This window comes from Periophthalmus magnuspinnatus, chromosome 8, assembly GCF_009829125.3.
Source record: "Periophthalmus magnuspinnatus isolate fPerMag1 chromosome 8, fPerMag1.2.pri, whole genome shotgun sequence".
NCBI lineage: Eukaryota > Metazoa > Chordata > Actinopteri > Gobiiformes > Gobiidae > Periophthalmus > Periophthalmus magnuspinnatus.
The window spans coordinates 3,549,718-3,570,074 of NC_047133.1; the positions used below are offsets into that span (position 1 = coordinate 3,549,718).

The window sequence follows — 20,357 nt, forward strand, 5'->3', positions numbered from 1 at the left end:
AAAATTTGACAAGAAAAGTTCAAAAACAAAGGAAGTAGCGCTGTTTTATAACCGAGTCCTTTTACCTCATTAAAACGGAAAATACAATCCAAAATGCAGTGAAAATATACAGTATTTTCCGGATTATACGTCGCTCTGGAGTATAAATCGCACCAGCAAAAAATGTAAAATAATGACGGAAAAAACATAAGTCGCATTTTTGGGGAGATTTATTTTGCAGAATTAAGAACAGACGTTTTATCATTAAAGGCAAGTTATGATAAAAGTACAGCGCGCTAACGTAACACATTTATATTTATTCAGCGACATCACATGTGTCAAACTCAAGGCCCGGGGTCCAAATGCGGCCCGCCATGTTGTTTTAAATGGCCCACGAGAAGGTAAATTAAAACGTATGACTGTCTTAAAATGTCAGTTTATCAGGAGATGCGCAGTTACAGTCGTATTTTTTACATCTAAATACATACGCAATGTTTGTAGTTAATAACTTAAAGCAGTTGTGTTTATTTTACATCACATTTAGTAACATTTATACGGTTTTACAGTCACATCTGGCCCATTTTGCTCATGTGGCCCTCTGTGAAATCGAGTTTGACACCTCTGAGCCACATGAAGCACAGACAGAACTGAACTGGTTTGTTAACGTGAGATATTAACAGTTAATCAGATAAATAAAGTGTAAAAACAAGCAACAAGTTTACTCTGGATCTCACTCCAAATCAATAAATCCACTAAATTCTTCCACGTGGCTCATCAGACTCAGCAGAATATGATTTTCTTTAAGACGCACCCCCGGACAAACTATGAAAAAAGTGCCACTTATAGCCCCGAAAATACATTACGCACAAAGAAGGCATTGTTTCAAAACCTGACTTTAATAAAAACAGAGGTATGACCATTTATTTTTCATTCATTTAATCATAATTGTGCCGTTTAGACGAGTTGTAGTAGTTGGCCCTTGTTAACATCGTGGTTGCTAGGTAACGGTTACATAATTACCTCTCGTTTTGTTTCATTCACACAAACAAAACCTGCATATTTAGGCTGAGTTCTTCTCTCAAACAAAAAACACTCTGTTCCACCTTGTGATGTCATCATGTGGTGATACAGGAAGTGTTTTTTTGTGTTTTTAAACTCCACACACCTTCATTTCTAGAATCATTTGGATCATTACAGCTTCTGGAATTGCCGATCTATTACAGAACTAAAGGTAAAAATAGAGCGGTTAACTCGAAAACGACCACTTGATGACATCACAAAGTGGAACAGAGCATTTTGAGAGTAATAATAAAGAGTTACTCAAACAAAACACAACTCCAGGTCTATTTTTGAGGAGGAAACAACATTCTAACGTGACTGAAAGCTACAAGAACCAATTTTGTGCAATATAGGACATTTAAACATAATGATGCTAGCTCTCCAGCGCCGTTAGCGACCACCAGAGTCAGGCTGAACGCACACAGCCCGTAGCAGCGGCGTTTTTCTTCCAAAGTGACGCCGCCTCTCGCTCTCACACACACAGACGACGCATAGATCTTCTGTAATAGTGAGCTGTCAGTGTGGCATTTACAGAATGTCACAGGAGGCCCCCGAACACAACATCACAGCCCGGAGTTTAGCCGTAATTAGCGTCGTAAAAGGTCCATCGTTTCTTTAACCGAACGAGAGAAAGGAATCGTTTTAAAAGCATTTCTAGGCTTCTTTTTATCGTAAATTGACAGGTGATATTGTACATTTATACCGATAATTATGAGTGTTTTAGCTAGTTAGCAGTTAGCATTGGCGGCTAGCGTCTTGATGCATTCACAATCTTAGAATAAATCTCGCCTTGTATGAGTTTTTTGATTAATTAATTCGATTTTTTGTTTAATATTTTCCCTTTTTCTGCACAGACATAAGTTTATACAGTTGTTTAAAGCTGCAAAGCGTAACTTTTCTATTGTCGTGTCCATTACTTTCTTGTCTCAGTGGAGAGGTTATTGTCTAGAATGTCCCACGGTCTAGCTTTAAGCTCATCTCCGTGAAGACAAGCACCGCCACGCCAAGTTACATGCCAGTTCTGTGAAGAGGCGACCCCAATTACAGTAAGAAAATGTTTTTGTTGGTCATTTTGAGCGCTAAAAACATTTGTAATTTAATAAAACGCAACACAGATTAGTTTCAGTTTTAGTCAAAGCTTTAACACATGTATTGGGGGAAGTTTTTACCAGAAAAGTGACAGAGTACAGCTTTAAAACAGTAAACACGCTGGCAGCCACGAGCGGTGCAGTGATGCGTTAAGGTTCACACGGTGGAACGGGTCAAAACATTTTCAAATATTTTGCTTTCACCGTGTTTTTTTTGCACTTAATTCTGTGACTTTGGGGGATTATCTGCTGAAAAGTTGTTCCAATGAGTTTGCAACTTGAGAGGGAAATCCAGTGTGCTTGTGTCAGCACGCGGCACTGATTGATACACACAAATTACTTGCAAACACGCAGATATAAGTGGAGGTAAGCAGAAAAAAGTAAAAGCAAACGCTACGACAAACTGAAAATGTAGTTTCGGTCCAGTTCTGTCAGTCATACGCCTTTCCAAAAACACAGAAATAATTTGAAGTGCAGCATATATCTACAAATCCTCTAATAATTATAATCATTACAACAACAACGGACATGAACAGTAATAAAGATGAAGTTTCTAGAGAGCCTCATTAGCATCTGCAGCATTATGCACAGTTAGACTTCCTCAGGCCATTCTGAATTGCAAATGTTACTTTAAAAACAATAAATTAAACAATTAAACAAACAGTGAGTCTTAATAGTCATAAATGTGTATCCGTGACTCGTTCTCGTAATAATAATACGCACACACGCCAAGGTTTTACTAATAAAGGTAAGTTATGATTTAAAAAGGAGTTAAAGCCTCTTCATGACGTCGCTTTGCCTCATTTAGAGTTAATTTGACCCATGTTTATTTCTCTGGAGAGTCGCATGTTTAGAGCTACACTGGAAATAGTCCTGTCCACTTTTAGACCTGGTTTAACCCTCGATTAGACATGGAGTTATATACTTGATTTGGATCTGGTAGCATCATAAACTGTGTAAAGACGTGGGTTAAGTGAGAGCGACGTCACCACAGCGTTCAGTCAAATGAAGCTCGTCGACGCTGGAGCGGTTATAGCGGCGAATCTGGAGCTGAGCCAATCAGGAGTGAGGCGGTTGAAGGTAACGCCTCTTCCTGCCCGCAGCACTAGTGTGGAAGGGGACGGGCGCTTAGCAACGCTGTCAATCAAACCTGTTGCTAACACAAACGGGAAACACCGCACGGAAAGAAGGCGCCTGGTTTTGTCTGTTATTTATGATCATATTTTGAGAGAATACCAAAATAAAAACACAAGGATCACGTAGAGGGTTAACACGAACATTTTAAAACCAAAATGACGAGTCTGACAGGAGCAGGGACAGAGAGAGGGACGACGTTTTTTTTAATGTAAAGTGAATTGGAGCCAGAGTCGATGGAGCTGGAAGAGCAGCCATGATCCTGTTTGGAACGTGGCAGCTAGCAGATTAGCTACGTCTATTTAGATATACAGTCTTTTGGCGGTACTCGGAAAACCAAATCTTTTCTTTTTGGAGGTATTTGGTGTGAAAAGTTGAATCCAAACTTCTATGACTCATTATTGATGCAAACAAACTGATTAAGTGTGTTATTTTACTATTAATTAATTGGATCTCATGTCTTTTTGTGTTTGTTTCTACATTATTTACATTATTGTACATTTGGAATCTGTTTTTTTTCTGATTTAGTGTTATTGTACCACAAATTAGTTTAAATATTATCATTTTTGTTTATATTTTCTTCTTAATTTCTGTTATTGTGACAGGTTTAGTATAGTTGGTACATTATGTAACTTTTCTGGTTTAAGGGTTAGCCATTTGCTTGCCTTCATGCCTAGAATGTTCCACAGAATGGCATTAAACTTATATTTATGGAGACAAGCAGGTGAAGCCACAGGTGAAAATGATACATCAGATCTGACCTATATCAGAAAAGTTACACAGTGCATATTTAATTATTATTATGTATTTTTATGCATTAATTTTGTCTCATGAATCTTAATCAGATGAAATAAATTGACCCATAACTGATCGATCGTGTCCATTTTGACCTTTAACATTTTCTACCAGCCCGTCACAAAAACATATTTAGAAGTTTGATAAATCGCTGAAGACAGACGATAAACGATAATAAATAAAACTAATTTAAGCCACTGGCGCAATAAGCAAAGAGCAGATTTAAACCACAAAAACTATTCAAAATCTACAATATTCTTAAAAAATCATGAGCTGCGATAAATAATTTGTATCTGTAATGCGTCACAGAAGTTATAATTCAAACTTTTACAGCTGAAATCGTATCATATCGCCAAAAAAACGAACAGAAAAATCCTCAGTACTGCAAATAAAAAGCACACACGCTAAATATTGACCTCCAAAAAATGTAGTTTGAGCTTTGATACATTGAAGTTGAAATCGTAATTATCGTTTTTCTACCTGAGGGCTACGCAAATCAAACCGCTTCATCCCTTTAACACATTTATCGTCGTACCTTTACACAAATATCGTCGTCTCTTTGCTCCACTATACCCCGTACGTTTTGTGTAGTTAAGGACACTACGCGCAGTCGAAACCCAACACCCGATAATCCTTTTTACGCGAGCTGCCTCCTTCTAGTAAACCTCCGGCTTTCTCCGTGAGTGATGTCATTTCGGAGTTGTATTTTAAGTTCCCTGCACCGCGAGTGACTTCAACAGCCCAAATATTAATCCAATCAGTTCAGCCCCCTGCGCACAGTTTCTCTCGTCGTGCCTGTAACAGATTTCATGCATTAAGCCTGTCAGCATTACGTGTGATCAGGGCTAATCCTAGCATCGCGCTCCCCACCTGCTAATACTTCCGAATAGAATTATCAATGAGGGTGTTAGCGCCTGCTCGTACCTGCGGATCACTGTTTATATAAATACATAACCGTGTGTCTTATTCCCGAGAGGTTTACGCGCGTCCCTAGCAGCGGCGGGAGTGGGAGTATTAGCGCTAGCGTGTTTACATTCCACTCCGCTCATGACTTACGGATGATACCGCGCGTCACGTTTTGTTGTTAACGTTCTCTCCTCCCTCTCAGCGGGGCGGCCCGTCCTTCACGAGGAGAAATGCGATTGGGTCCCCGCCCCCCCCACAGGCCATTACCCAATAGGGAACGGCGTCTCGTTATATATATCGTCCCATCGACCCTTCGTCCTCTATACCTGCTGGTTTTTCTTTCCCCTCCTTGTCCCATTTTCTTATTTTCTCTCCTACCCCGTATCGTCCCTCCCTCCCCCCCATCGCCTTTTTCTTATATCTATCCTAAACGCAATCTTTACCTCCACTTTCCTCCTAAATTGATCCACTTTTTTAATCTGTCCTTGCTTAGCTCCGCGACACCCGGCTCTCCCTTGCACCCCTTCACACCCGCGCCAGTCCCATTATAGCGCCCCGGTCTAAAAATAGCGCCTGCTGTTCCCGATGAGGAAGCCCATTCATCGCCGGTCTCAAAGGAGCTGTCACACGCTCGTATTCAATGGCACTGTCCTTATAGTGAAAGTGGGCGGTTCTTCTTCTTCTTACCCGGATTTGAGGCTGACCAGGGCGTCCGTGACTCCGGTTTGGTGGTATTTGACCATGTACTGGTGCATCGCGGGGTAGTTTTTCCGGATGTTCCTCTCCGTAGAACCGTTCGGCACAGTCCCGAACCGGAAAGGCGGGGAATACGCGTACGGGTTCTGGAACTGTGGGAACAAGCACAAAACAACAAGATTTTTAAGTTAAATCTCTTCTAGTTATGATAAAAGCCTTTTATATTATGTGGTTTACAGTGGTCCCTCGTTTATCGCGGGGGTTACATTCTAAAAATAACCCGCAATAGACGAAATCCGCTTTATTTTTTACAGTTATTATCAGTTTTTTGTCTGTAAAACCCCTCACCACACACTTTATACACTTTTCTCACACAGGCGTTAACATTTTCTCACATTTCTCTCTCGTTTAAACTCTCTCAAAGTTCAAACCTTCGTAGGCGTCTTTGTCGGTGCAGAACGTTTCATCGACATTGTGGGTTTTGTCGGGGAGAAAACAAATTGCAAACGTACAGCACTTCAGAGTCACACTGAGATCCAACGTTTATGTGAATTTGTCTGAACACATTCTGTACTGGACAGGAGACACGGCACGGAGGAGACTGATGGACAATGGTCTACAGTCCAACAGCCAATCAGGACGCACAACACAATGGTCTACAGTCCAACAGCCAATCAGGACGTAGAACACAATGGTTTACAGTCCCTTAGCCAATCAGGACGCAGAGCACAGTCTACGTTCATACGCCGTAAAAAAGCATAGAAAACTGAACAAAAAAAAGGTGAACCGCCATATAGCACGGGACCACTGTATATTTGTTTAATCCCTTAATCGTCCAGGTGTGATCCATAGTAAAAGACAAAATTTTACAGGAATGGGGGGCCTGAGACATCAGCTCTCACAGATCTACAACTCTATCCTCAGACCCAAAACAAACAAGGAACAAAGAGAACAACAGACGGACATTACAGGTTGAATAGGGTCGTTAAGGCTTTTAAACTGGAGACAAAAGCTGTTCAGTTTCAGTGTAGTTAGCTCTTTCCTTCAGACACATATAAGGCAGCGTCCAGCAGTAATCTGACCAGAAACGTCTTCACTCCTACCACGATTTGTCCAGTTGACAGTTTTAATTTCATCTTTTGCCGTGTGATTTATAGAAAATGCAGAATGAGACTGAATGCGACATAATTTACACATTTTCCTAAGTATTTTCTTGGCTAATAATAAACAGAAGCTACTGCCAGAGATGCCAGTTCGCCCTTCGTTGGCTAAAAATGATGGGAAAACAACTGCCCGAGACGATCCGAGATGTTGATTCCCCGTCATGGCGCATTACCAAGAAAAAGCTCAAAGTGGGCGGAGATTGATGAGAACTGTATAGAAACAACTGCATCAGGTGCGTGGCCTTCAAAAATAATAATGGCCTGGGTCATGTTGCCCTTTAGAAACGCAACCAGCTCCTGAGTGACTTCTCCATCCCGACGGCGCCTCTGACCACCGTCACACAGCGGTCACACACACAGGCAGGCGCGGGGAAGTGTCTTGCTCAATGACACATCTACATAAACTTTTACTTCCTAAAGTTAAGAGTAATTATTGAAGTTTTCTCAAATGGAACACTGTGAAGTCAATATTTAAAGATTGACACACCAATAGTGAACAACATCATTTCTTTCTTGGCTGCACAAAATCAAGAACTCCAGGTTTATAGAACAAGTTTTTTATTTTATTTATTTATTTTTTTGAAGATGATGTAAATACTCGTTTAAGTTGGACTAAACACGAAAACGTCAAACAGAGCTTCTAAACTGGACAGTACCTGGAGGAATTACATCGACGAGGGGCAGGGTCTGGACATAAGAGAAGCAATGTGATTGGTCGATTTCGGGCATGTCCAAACTATGGCCCAGGTGCCAAATGTGGCCCTCAGACCAAATTTTCTCGGCCGCGTGAATCGGCCCGTATCACTTTTAAGCATTTTTTGTTTTTCTTTTACGGCAAATTTTGAAAACTCTCCCTTGATAAAGCTAACATCAAATATTCAGTGTGTCCCTTTGAGGATCTAAGCACGAATAAAGGTCTGGCGGCTCGTTTTAACCCGCTATAAACGCACAATTATTCACTGTTGACCCTCCATCGACCCTGAGCTTTGTCTGTGTTTTGATTGTGGATCTTGATTAAAAAAAGTTTGAGCACACTAGATTTATCCGGTGTCCACACTTCAAACTCTGCCCTAATTAATACCAGGCATTTCTGATTTTAAATAGAGGAGTCCTGCATGATGTCACATAGTACTTGAAATCGCAGTGGCCACAGGAGGTAGAACAGATTACTAGCACTACAATGTTCTATTTAAAGATTTATTTGATTTGATTGGACCCAAGCAAATTAATAAAGCTAATATCAGAGTAATAAAAACCCAAAATAAGCGCTGCAGGTCCAGGTTGATATTTCCCATTTCTATATTAAACAAGATTAAAGTTCATATGACACTAAATTGATTTTTGTGAGATTTAAGTCATGTTAGAACATTGTTTTCTCCTCAAAAACACACCTGGAGTTGTGTTTTGTTTCATTCACACACGTTTGAGTCACTTTTAATCATTAGTCCAAAGCTCAAAACGCTCTGTTCCACCTTGTGATGTCATGAAGTGGTAGTTTTCAACTTACCAGCTCATGTTTTACCTTCTGTTCAGTAGCATTTTGCAACTCCAGGATGTAAATGACCCAAAATGATTCACGTGAAGGTGCGTGAAGCTTAAAAACGCAGAATTTGCTACTGAATCCTTGCATTATTTTCTACGTAATCGTCTCGTTATGAATAATCTCCGCTAGAAAAAAACCTGACTGTCTCACTGTGGACACATTTTATTTTAATTTCCACTTGTTTTCCTCCTGCTCCGCGCTTATGTAACGCCTTGACTATAATCTCAGACGTGAATCATCGGTGAAGTGTTCCCAACGGACCAGTTTTAACCTCACTCTCCAAAACCTTTTACAATTATATCTATTCACAGTTCGGGTCAGGGGGCTTTATGTACAAGTGCACTGCTGTTTTATCTGTGTAGCCTTTAGCTTAGCGCGTCTGAACTCCGCACACACACGCAACACGATCATATCAATTAACGAAATCATTCAAACGTGATTATATACTCACAGTTTTTGAATCCTGTGTTTGCAAATTCGGAAATCTAGTCCGATATTACACGAAATGGACTCGTGTGAGCTTTAAGTCGTGTTATAATGTTGTTACGTCATCAAAAAACGCACCTGGAGTTGTGTTTTGTTTCATCTACACGTGTTTGACTGACTTTTTTATTAGTCTGTCTGCATCTCCAAACCTCAAAATGCTCTGTTCCACCTTGTGATGTCATGAAGTGGTAGTTTTCATATTAGCAGTTGCCTTTGACCTTTATTTCAGTAGAGATTCGGCAATTCTAAGGCTGAAATTATCCAAATGATTTCAGTGAATGTGTGTGCAGTTTATAAACACACTGGAGCACTTCCTGTATTACCACATGATGACATCACAAGGTGGAACAGAGTGTTTTGTGTTTGACAGCAGCTTAAATATGCAGGGTTTGTGCGTTAAACATGAACATGTGAATGAAACAAAACACAACTTGAGGTCTGTTTTTGATGAGAAAACTACATTAAAACAGCGATTAGAAAAATAAAAGATTAAAAAAATGCTCTGTTCCACCTTGTGATGTCATGAAGTGGTAGTTTTCATATTAGCAGTTGCCTTTGACCTTTATTTCAGTAGAGATTCGGCAATTCTAAGGCTGAAATTATCCAAATGATTCCAGTGAATGTGTGCGCAGTTTAAAAACACAGTGGAGCACTTTCTGTATTACCACATGATGACATCACAAGGTGGAACAGAGTGTTTGAGAGAAGAACCTCAGTCTAAATATGCAGGATTTGTGTGTTAAACGTGTGAATGAAACAAAACATAACTTAAGGTATGGTTTTGACAGAGATAAGTTTAAAAAAAAAATCTAATTTAAAAGAAAATTATACAAAAACACAAAAAAGCACTTCCTGTATTACCACATGATGACATCACAAGGTGGAACAGAGTGTTTTCTGTTTGAGAGCAGCTTAAATATGCAGGGTTTGTGCGTTAAACATGTGTCAATGAAACAAAACACAATTTGAGGTCTGTTTTTGATGAGAAAACTGCATTAAAACAGCGATTAGAAAAATAAAAGATAAAAAATAAGCAAATTTAGAAGAAAATGACACAAAAATGAACACGTACACACATAAATACGCATTTTTTCGAAGTACATTTCAGTTTTTTCCACATTATTTTACCCAACCATGGCCCTGTTCATGTTTTTGTTTAGTTTTTTTTTAACACTTTTGTTGGCGACTCTTTAACTTTCTGCTCTGAAACTCTTTGCTCCAAATGTCAAAGCTCTCGGGCAGCAAATGTTAACTGCCTGTAATTACATAAAGTTACCTATGCATCATTAGGAGTCTGGGGTTTCTATTCATAGCTGGAAGATCGGTGACAATTTTAATGAGCTAGAAACAGTTTGGTCTTCGTTTTGTCTGTTGTCATGACTACTATCATTTTGACGACGCTGGGACATTTTTCACTGGTGTAACGTTGCAGTTTATTATAATGAAAAACAAAAGCGAAACCTTCTGATTAAAGTACAATGCACGTACTTAGGCGTCTTAATTGACTATTGAGTTGTTATTATTAAATTAATCGGAGTGCCTTGACATCCATTATGCAACAGTCACGTCGGGCAGAGTGCATGCTGGGAAGTGTAGTGTCGTCATCACGTCGAGGAAATGATGAAGCGTCTGTGTTTTTAATGCTCAGTTTTTGCAGTTTTTCAGATTTTTAAAAAACGCATTTTGTAACTCGGTGGCGTCGTCCGTTATGCATTTTAAGCACAAAAACAGAAAATAACAGGAGGAGCCAGAAGAGGAGCCAGAGCCAGAAGAGGAGCCAGAGCCAGAAGAAGAGACAGAGCCAGAAGAGGAGCCAGAGCCAGAAGAGGAGTATAAAAAGGAGCCAGAAGAGGAACCAGAAGAGAAGCCTGAGGAAGAAGAGGAGCCAGAAGAAGAGCCAGAAGAAGAAGAGGAGCCACAACCAGAAGAGGAGCCAAAGAGGAACCAGAAGAGGAGACAGAAGAGGAGCCAGAGCCAGAAGAGGAGTATAAAGAGGAGCCAGAAGAGGAGCCAGAGCCAGAAGAGGAACCAGAAGAGAATCCTCAAGAGAAGCCAGAGGAAGAAGAGGAGCCAGAAGAGGAGCCACAACCAGAAGAGGAGCCAGAAGAGAAGCCAGAGGAAGAAGAGGAGCCAGAAGAGGAGCCACAACCAGAAGAAGAGCCAGAAGAGAAGCCAGAGGAAGAAGAGGAGCCAGAGGAAGAAGAGGAGCCAGAAGAGGAGCCTACGACCTCCAAGAAAAAGAAAGATAAATTTAACAGACAACACCCGGAGTCCTACTTAAAATGAGTTTGTCGCTACAGGTGAGTCTCAGGCGCCGAGTCGGCTCTGCGTAAAATGCAGGGAAAAGGAAACGAGACAATGAAACCTTCAAAACTACTTTGGCACAGTGAGACTAAACACCTGGGATTAAAAGATAAGATTTTAGAGTTTTTTGATAGAAACAAACGTGAACAAGAAAGACGAAGAAACAAGCGCAGGCTCCCTCTGATTCAGCCGTAAAGTCATTTTTTTACTCACTTTTTTTGTCATATTTATCTGCCGGTCCGTGAAAATAAAACCTACATTATTCCGATCCGTGGTGCAAAAAAGTTTGGGGACCCCTGATATAACTTGTCTAGTGGAGGGTCTGCGTGCCATCTGCCTGTCTCCATGGGGATTGTTATTGCTTTGCTAGAATATCCCACAGCCTGGCATTACGTCCAACGATCTGGCCTTTATTCAGTTACGCAATTACACTTGTTTTTACTGCTCAAAAACTGTTTCCTCTCCACAGATCTGACCTGTAACCCGGCCCAGTGGCGTCACCCGTTGGTCTCCGCGGTGACAGATAAGTAAATGCCATAAGGTGTCGAACCCGGCGACCAGAAAAGTTACATAAAGGACCTTTATTTCAACGAGGAATAGACAAAAAAGACAAAAAAAAACATGAGATGAGGTTTGATTTTGAGGAGTAAAACTTTAGCAGAGCAATGCAAACAATATGAAACGAAAGGATTTAAAGTAAGGACGGATCAGAAGAGACAACAGCTGATGTCATCAACGTTCCCTGGGGGTGCGATGCTAACTGGAGGCACTGCTCTGTCTGAAGCTTTGCCGAGTTAGACTTTGTTTTAAGAAAATCCTCTCCATAAGTCCATGAGTTAGCTAAAACTACAACAGGTGACCTTATTTGTGACATTTTTCCGTTAATCACGCTCATCATTTTTGTTGAAAATCAAATTAAATTCCTAAACTAGATTATGGACGCTTGTATTGATCACAGACTCCGAAAAATGTGTGCAAATCCACTTTTTCCTGAGTTTAAAATGTTTTTTTGTCAGTGTTCGCTAATGTGGCCGTAGCGTCACCATGGCAACTACTGAATATCCCACTGTAGACATGTACAGCCCCCCCTTCCCCGAGCGTTATGTCATGGCGAAGTATCAACAGATTGAGGCAAAGGAAACGGTTCAGAGGCAAAGGTTACGATTGGCTGATGGCGAGAGGAGGTGAGAAGAAACCAGGAAATAACAGCGTTTCTGGTTGAATTTATCCTTCAACTTCTTCTTTTAATCTTTTGCGGTTCGGTTTATTTTTCAGGAACTTTCGAAACGCGAACTTTGAAAAGAAGCGTTCAGTCGATACGAAAATGTTGGCAATAGCCTCGCAGTGAAAGGGCTTAGAAACGAGCGCGGTAGAGAGAGCGGCGCTGGTGGTGGTGGACTGGATTGGTCTGTATTGGCGTACTGGGAGCGTTTGGATTGGAAACATGGCCTCGGTGCGCTGTGTAATTATCAGTGGAGAGCTCTGGAGTGGTGCACCAGCTGTTGTTAATGAAAGCCTGATGCAGAAATGATGAGGCAGAGCGGAGAGGAGCAGAGCGGAGATGAAGAAGAGCCGTGGTGCGGACAGGTGGAGATGGGCACGTTCTCCTGACCCGCGGAAAGCATTTAGCGGTTTGTACACGTGGAAGCCGCTTGTACCTTAAAACGTGGAAAAAACAGACGTAGTTTTAAACGTTTCGCATCCACGTTTCTCTTCAGATGTTACGTCATTTTACTCTTACTTGATTTGTGCTTTCCCCAGAATGTTTTAACCTTTATTTCTGTTTAAGTAACGCTTGTAAACTGTGTAAAAAAAGTGGACTTAGAGAGAATGACGTCAAAAGAAGCTAACCGAGGCTAAAGCTGTTGTAGCAGCCGATTTGGAGACGAGTTCTTTATTTGGGATTCCGATCGCGGGTATCATAGCAACCAAAGAGCCAATCAGGAGCGAGGTTGTTGAAGGTAACGTCCCTTACTGTCCGCACCGCTGGTTTAGCAGGGCAATTAGCAAACGCTGTCAATCAAACCTGTTGCTAACTGTAGCGGGAGTGATTTCGGGGGAAAGAAGGCGCCTGATTTACGGACAAAATAGCTAAATAAAAATGAAAGGATCGAGTGAGACGGGTTAATACGAACATTTTAAGAACTGTCTGACTGTCGAATCTGATAGAAGTAGTTACGAAGTTAAGGAGAGCGGGGCGATGTTTATCAATAGAAAATGAATTGGAGTCAGTGGCGCCGGAAACGACCCAAAACTTGACTTTGTATTTGGAGCGTGGCAGCTAGCAGGTTAGCTTCAGTATGTCCATTTAAATATACAGTCTATGGTAACGGTACTCTACCTCTGGATATTACACTGATTTGTCGTCTTAGTAGTCGCTAGTTTAGTTTCATCTTCACATTTCAGGTGTTTTTGTTGTATTTTAAAATGATTTCCTCATCCTGACTTGACATGTTTGGTCGTTTCTTCAGCCTAAACGTGACGTACACTGCAGTTCGCCAAGTGAGGAGGGCGCCATGTGGAATTGTAATATTATAATTAATGTAAGAAAAAAAAAAAGTCAGGATTTAATGATTATTCATGATTACTGACCCCATGACAGATATAAAAATACTTAGACTGATGGTATTGGTGTCATTTTTTGTATTATTGATGCTGTTTTTATTATTATTGGTCCATCACTGTTGTACCAATAAACACATTTTAAATCATTTTGACTCTGATTCTTTGCATAAATTATACTTTTTGGAGTATAGATTGAAATGCCTCCTCGACGTTCTAATGCCTAAAACCACCAGGCAACGAAAGGGAATGAATCAATATTCTGTACTTTGCCTAAAAGTTGAGAATAACGATTAATTTCCTACGTCTCCTGGTCGTTTCAGTTGTTCTGCAGAAGAATTAACTTTATCAACTTTGTAACATATTTAACAAACTAGTGGCCCACAGTTATTCCTCACTTTTTTATGCATTTCAAAGGCCAAAGTCGAGCTTTAACGCCAACAACAACTAGCATGCTAAGCGCGTACATCCTTATACCTGGACAAAAACATATAATTAGATGCAGACAGTTCACATCTGACTTATTTTGACCTTGAGAGATGCTTATATATTATATCTGAACTGGGACAGGACACATTTTGCTCAAAAACTAAGTCGGCGCTGGCCCTTTAAGGCGCCGTACCCAATGTTTAGCTTAAATTTGTGGGTGTGGTCTATGGCGTTGTAGTGTCTAGTGCCGGGGTCTCAAACTCAAATCATCTGGGGGCCTAGTCTAGTCTAGATGAGACCTGGGTATTCCACAAAAAAAGTTTTGTTAAAATCTTCTCAAACGTCATCACCGTTTTCAAAATACATGAGGTAACACGGCAATTTTTGTGGATTTTATGGATATACGTCGTTATTCGTTGACTCTTTTGTGACGGGAGAACACAGCGCGAGTGACGGAGCCTTATACATGCAACGCCACGCTAACATTAAACTTTCATATTGTCCTGTGGGCCGCAAAATATCATCTTGCGGGCTGCAATTTGCCCCTGGGCCGCGTGTTTGAGCCTCCTGTTTCTAGCGAGTCTGCGTCGGTAAGAACACACTTTTGGATTTGTTGGTAGTGTAATGAAAATATGCAGTACAGTGTCACCAAAAAATGTTTTCCCAAAAAGTCCCGGCCCTACTGTGACCTTTAAAGTACTCGCATTACTCGTAGTACCCCTAAACTTTGAACTACCTAATGTCCCAGGCCATGTAGTACTCCGGAGCAGGATTACAGAGGCGAGCGAGCTAAATTCAGGGTTAAGCTTTGGCTAATCTCTTCTACAATGGCTGGACAAGTCGACACTGAGGCAGGTTAAGGACAGGGCGGACGCGACGGACTTTGACAGAAACGCCAGGTCCAAATAAAGTGAGCGGTTTGAGAGTAGATTCAAGTATAAAACGTTTGAAAAGGGTTGTTTTTTTTACGTTTTTTTGTCTGACTGCAGTAATGAATTCAAGTAATGCGACAATGTGCCTCTTTCCTACTTGTACTCGGTAAAAAAACATCTAGTACCGACGCGCTGCAGTGGTTGTGTTGTCTAAAGTGATGAGTATACGGCACATCCTGGTCATTTGTATTCACACTGTGGACTTTGCGATCTACAAAAATGATTGATTTGTGTGAGCGTCGACAGTAGTAACTTTAAAAAAAAATAAGTTAAAATTGCACTCTTTTATTTAGTTTTGAAAATAAAAAAGAAAGACTGTGTGACTAGTCGATATTTCGTCCTTACAATGAATTATCTGTAAATTATGATGTTACTTTTGTTCATTATTCTTACTCCAGTTGTACTTTCCTCAAATGTTTTTACTCTTTATTTCTTGGGCCACAACTTTGTACTTCTACGTGACTAATATGTAAAAGTAATAGTACTCGTTGTGTGTGTCGTATGTCGTTGTGTCCTTAGGCAAGACACTGAACAATGACTCTAGCGTAGAGCTTTGACGAGACTCTCATTATTATTATCGTCTCATTTAAGTGTTTGTGTTTCCGTAGCGACAAACAGGAAGCGATACAACACTTAATTTTGCGTGCGAGAGACTTTTTAACATCACGAACCATCTCACCTTTGCAGTAGTCAGTTATTTAAAGTCGGATTAAAGTCAAACTTGAGAGTCTAACGGAGATTCAGATAGAGCAGTGCCTCCGGATAGCGCACCCTTGAGGAAATTATGACGTCATCTGCAAAGTATTTTCTTTCTTTTCGCGGATGTTACAGCTCACAGTTCCTTTTGTTGTTTGTATTTATGTATTTTGTTTACCGTGTGCGCTCCCCCCACGTCTCCTGTTCCCCTTAAACCTGGCTGGTGGATCCCTGGGCCGTGATTGGACGACAGATTTCAGCCTCGCCCACCTCCAGCCGCCTCCCTCCCCATTTAAGGAGATTGGGGACACGTGCTCGGGTTCTGCTGGCCTGGAGTCGCCCGTCTGCCTTTGGGTAAAGTCTCATTCGTTCAGTCACTACTGGGGGAAGTGGCTTTTGTTTAGAGACACTTCGATCATCAGTTCCGACTCTGACTGATGGATTCAAAATATATATTCAAGTTATCTTATGTTATCTCACTGTTCATTTTAAAGGTACTATAATGTAATGTTCACTCTTTATTATAATCATTATATTCAACTATGTAAACTATGTAATCTGCACTAATGTTTGTTCTTGAGTCTTGCAGAAAATGTCTTTTGAAAGTGCAGGATCCCACGGGAAGAAGGTCACGGTGAAACTGAAACAGAAACATCATGGGAGGATGTTTTGTGACCTTCTGGAAATGCAAAAACAGAATATATTTCTCTGTGAATATCGTCATATGTTTTTACACTGCTTGCAAAGTATACGCCCCCCCCTTCAGATGTGTATGTAACTAGGGTTCCCTAACTTTAATAAAAGAGGTGAAAGACGGTCTGGGCCCCCAGAGAGGGTGGTGGTTTGTAACTGGGGTTTTTTGCCTCTCTGCTCTTTCTCCTCAATATTGAGACAAAATAATCTCTCTTGTCTTCTCTTCTCTTTTGAACTGTAATATAGGTTGTGAACTTATCACTGACTCTGCGCAAGATTTTGTTATTATAAAATGTGTGTTTAGTTACTTTACCCTTATTTACTTCGGTTTAATTCTTTGCGAGGAACCTTTGTTTATGTATGTTTACCTTTACACACAATTAAATTCCCTTATTTTACCATTTTACCATCTTGTATTTCTTTTTTGTTCCCTCCCTTTCCCCACACAAGCTGAGTCGTAACAGTCTAGCTTTTTTTTTCTAGCTTTTTTCTAGCATTATAGCATTTTTATTTTATTTTTGGATACTGCAATCCCGACACGAGCCGCACACGGTTCATTTGAAAACCTACCGCATTAAAAAAAAGGTAAATCTGAACCTTACATAACCGCCAAACCGCACACACCGCTCCGTTTTTAGCAAATAAACAACATCCCCTAGCGTACGGGAGCATAAAACGTGATTACACTTGCGCCGAATAGCTAATTATCTCCACTCCATTCACACCCTCAGCGAGCGTTTTACTAATCCCATTCCACACTCGTTCGTTTTACCTTGTTGTCGGAGAGCCCCGTCACTTGGTCCACGAACTCCTCTTGGATCATGAAAGCGGCCAGGTTGGCAGTGTAGGAGGCGAGGAAGATGACGGCGAAGAAGGCCCACACGGAGACGATGAACTTGCTGGTGGTTCCTTTGGGGTTCTGGACGGGCACGGAGTTGTTGAAGACGAGACCCCAGAGCAGCCACACGGCCTTGCCCATGGTGAAGGACGGGCCGTGGGGGTCTGAGGACGGAGGGAGGAGGGCGGAGGAGGGGAAGGAAAAAGGAGGAGGTAGAGGTTAGAGATGCGAGCGGCGGCGTGGTTTGCGTTCAAGTGCGAGTGGAGAGGGTGTAGTTAACTTTATGTGGAACAATGTGATTTTAGTGTCAAATAAATGCAAAAAAAAACATAGTGTACATAAAAAATACATTCAAATAAAGACCTGACATGTTTATTTTCATATTTAACCCTCCTGAGACCTGACGTCCTCATCTGTGGACAACACATTTTGGATTGTTTAGGCCACAGTGCAAATTTTTAGAAGAACAGCAATAAGAGAATGTTCAATTTTGAATATTTCTAAGAGTTTAGAATATTTATTTTTTTGTTTATTTTTATTTTATTTTTTATTTAATTATTTTATTTTTATTTGTTTTTATTATTTTTTATTGTATTTTTATTTTTTTTTATTTACTTATTTTTTATTATTTTATTTGATTAAAGCTCGGGTCTCAGGAGGTTAAGTTCACACTGGTCGTCTAAACATTTGAAAATCATCTATAATTTAGTCGTGGGTCTATATTTTTTGACATTTCTTTCACTGATACTGTGAAACTTGAGGGTTAAGAATTAAAGTTATTGTAATAATTGGATCTTAAGTTTAATAATCATGATTTATTGGAGAAAGAAGTACTCAATTTTGTAAAACTACAGACACCGGAGCAAAAACATACGCAATAAAAGTATCACATGAACAAATCTGCTGAAGTATAAAAGTATAAAAAGCGTAAAAATTAACGTTATTTCACAGTTTGAAACCAAATAAAACTTAAAATGAGTTTTGTTTAGTCGATTTTTTTTTTTCCTGCTGTTTCTATCAGAATATTTTTGTTTTGCTCAAATTATGGATGTGTTAAAAATAAATAATAATAATAAATAAATAAATAAAATAATAATAAAATAATACATAATTTTCTGCAGCTCTTGGACAACAATAAAAAAAAATCGTTTACTTTTCAGTCCAGTTTGAAAATGTAGTGTCGAAAATACAGATACTGCAGATATATATACTTTAAATCTACTTAAATACAGCATAGATATCTAAAATGTACGTTAACTGCAGTACTTTACTACTTTTACTTCGTTACATTCCCCCATTGGTCTCTAGAGATAAACATGTTCACATCAAATGCAGATTTTAGTGAAAACTATTAAAATGTTGGTGTATTATTATAAAAACAAACACTTTGGACACGACCGAGTTGTTGATGTCATTTGGCGTTTTGGGTCCGACGGTCACGACAAACCTCAGGACGTGCAGCCGATCGTTAATCAGCGCTAGTGCAGCCGTTGCAGCGCAGTGAGGCTCTGAACTTTACGGAGTTTTACAGAGAAAAACTTTCACGTGCCTCCATGTGCGTGTCGTGTGAGTAATTTGTTTTGTCCCACAGTTAAACACCAATCGGAGCGTCTCAGTTCAGCTCAATGGGCACAGCGGCGTTTCACACCAGCTCATTCAGGCTCATATATAAAAATGTGTTTTAAAAGTATTTTCAGGACGTTTGGTTTTGAAAAGTACTCGCCAAAGTTAAATCTGTCAACGGGACAAAAAGTTTTAGGGTGAAGACGTTTCGCTGCTCGTCCAAGTTCTTCTTCTTCTTCAGTTCTGGTCAGATTCCTGCTGGACACTGCCTCATATCTGTCAGAAGGAGGCGCTAAACACACTTTTGTTTATAGTTTCTCTTTGTAGGCTAATGTGGAATGTTCAGCAGTTACCGTGGTGACACATGCACAGCTTTGCAAACTCTGTCAAAAAAGTTTTAAGATGATTTGAAAACTCAAGTAAAAATACAAAATGGATTTAAAAAACACATTTTCAGGAGCCTCTGATCAATTCATTTGATTTATCGTCCTGTTCAGGAAAAAAGGTGAGATTGACTAACTGAAAAACTGTTCGCTAATGCTAGCTAGCTTGAGACTATGTTAGTTTAAGACTACGCTAGCTTGAGACTATGCTAGCATTGGGCCTATGCTAGCTTGAGGCCATGCTAGTTTGTGACCCTGCTATCTGGAGACTACGCTAGTTTGAGACTACGCTAGCTCGAGACTATGCTATCTTGAAACAACACTAGCTTGAAACTGTGCTATCTGGAGACTACACTCGCTTGAGACTATGTTAGTTTAAGACTACGCTAGCTTGAGACTACGCTAGCATTGGGCCTATGCTAGCTTGAGATCATGCTAGTTTGAGACCATGCTATCCTGAAACTACACAATCTTGAGACCACGCTAGCTCGAGACTACGCTATCTTGTGACTACGCTATCTTGAAACAACACTAGCTTGAGACTACACTATCTGGAGACTATGCTAGCATTGAGAGCTTGAGACTTTGACGAGCAACGAAGCGTCTTCACTTCTACAACATTTTGTCCAGTTTGGCAAATTAAACTTCGGCCTTTGCTCTGGATCAGACGTGAGACGACTGAGGGATGACACAGACATTTGAAAAGTACATTTTTATTTCAATTTTCAGTGTCTAGTCTGTGCGTAGTTTTGCACACGGCCCTCGTTGACCTTTAACACACGACCCTCGTTGACCTCTTACCTTTGCCCTGTGCCAGGTTCCTGTTGAAGCCCAGTGGACTGATGTACTCAAACATAAACACGGCCATTGCAGTGACCAGCAGGAGCATCACGAACATCATGACCCAGACTGATGCGCTGAATGGCTCTGGAAAAAAAAACAAAAAAACCACACAATTAATATTAACCACGTCCTTTTTACCTCCACTTCCTGTTCACCTCCGTCTGTCCACACCGTCACTGAATAAATCAATCACACATTTACGTTGCCGCGGGTAACGAGCTGACTCGGGGCCCGTCCGTACAGCTCCACGCCCACGCCCTCGCAT

At 40.5% G+C, this 20,357-nt stretch overlaps 1 protein-coding gene across 1 annotated transcript in view; it reads right to left on the reverse strand.

Annotated features, from left to right (window-relative positions):
• The window catches only part of grin2aa (glutamate receptor, ionotropic, N-methyl D-aspartate 2A, a), a 282,924-nt gene that overhangs the window by 19,848 nt on the left and 242,719 nt on the right, over positions 1-20,357 (reverse strand). Inside the window, exons 10-12 of the mRNA XM_055223747.1 lie at positions 20,051-20,176; positions 17,238-17,467; positions 5,649-5,809 (exon numbers count right to left, since the gene is read on the reverse strand). Of these exons, the coding sequence (XP_055079722.1) occupies positions 5,649-5,809; positions 17,238-17,467; positions 20,051-20,176 (517 nt within the window). The remainder of the gene's footprint in view (positions 1-5,648; positions 5,810-17,237; positions 17,468-20,050; positions 20,177-20,357) is intronic.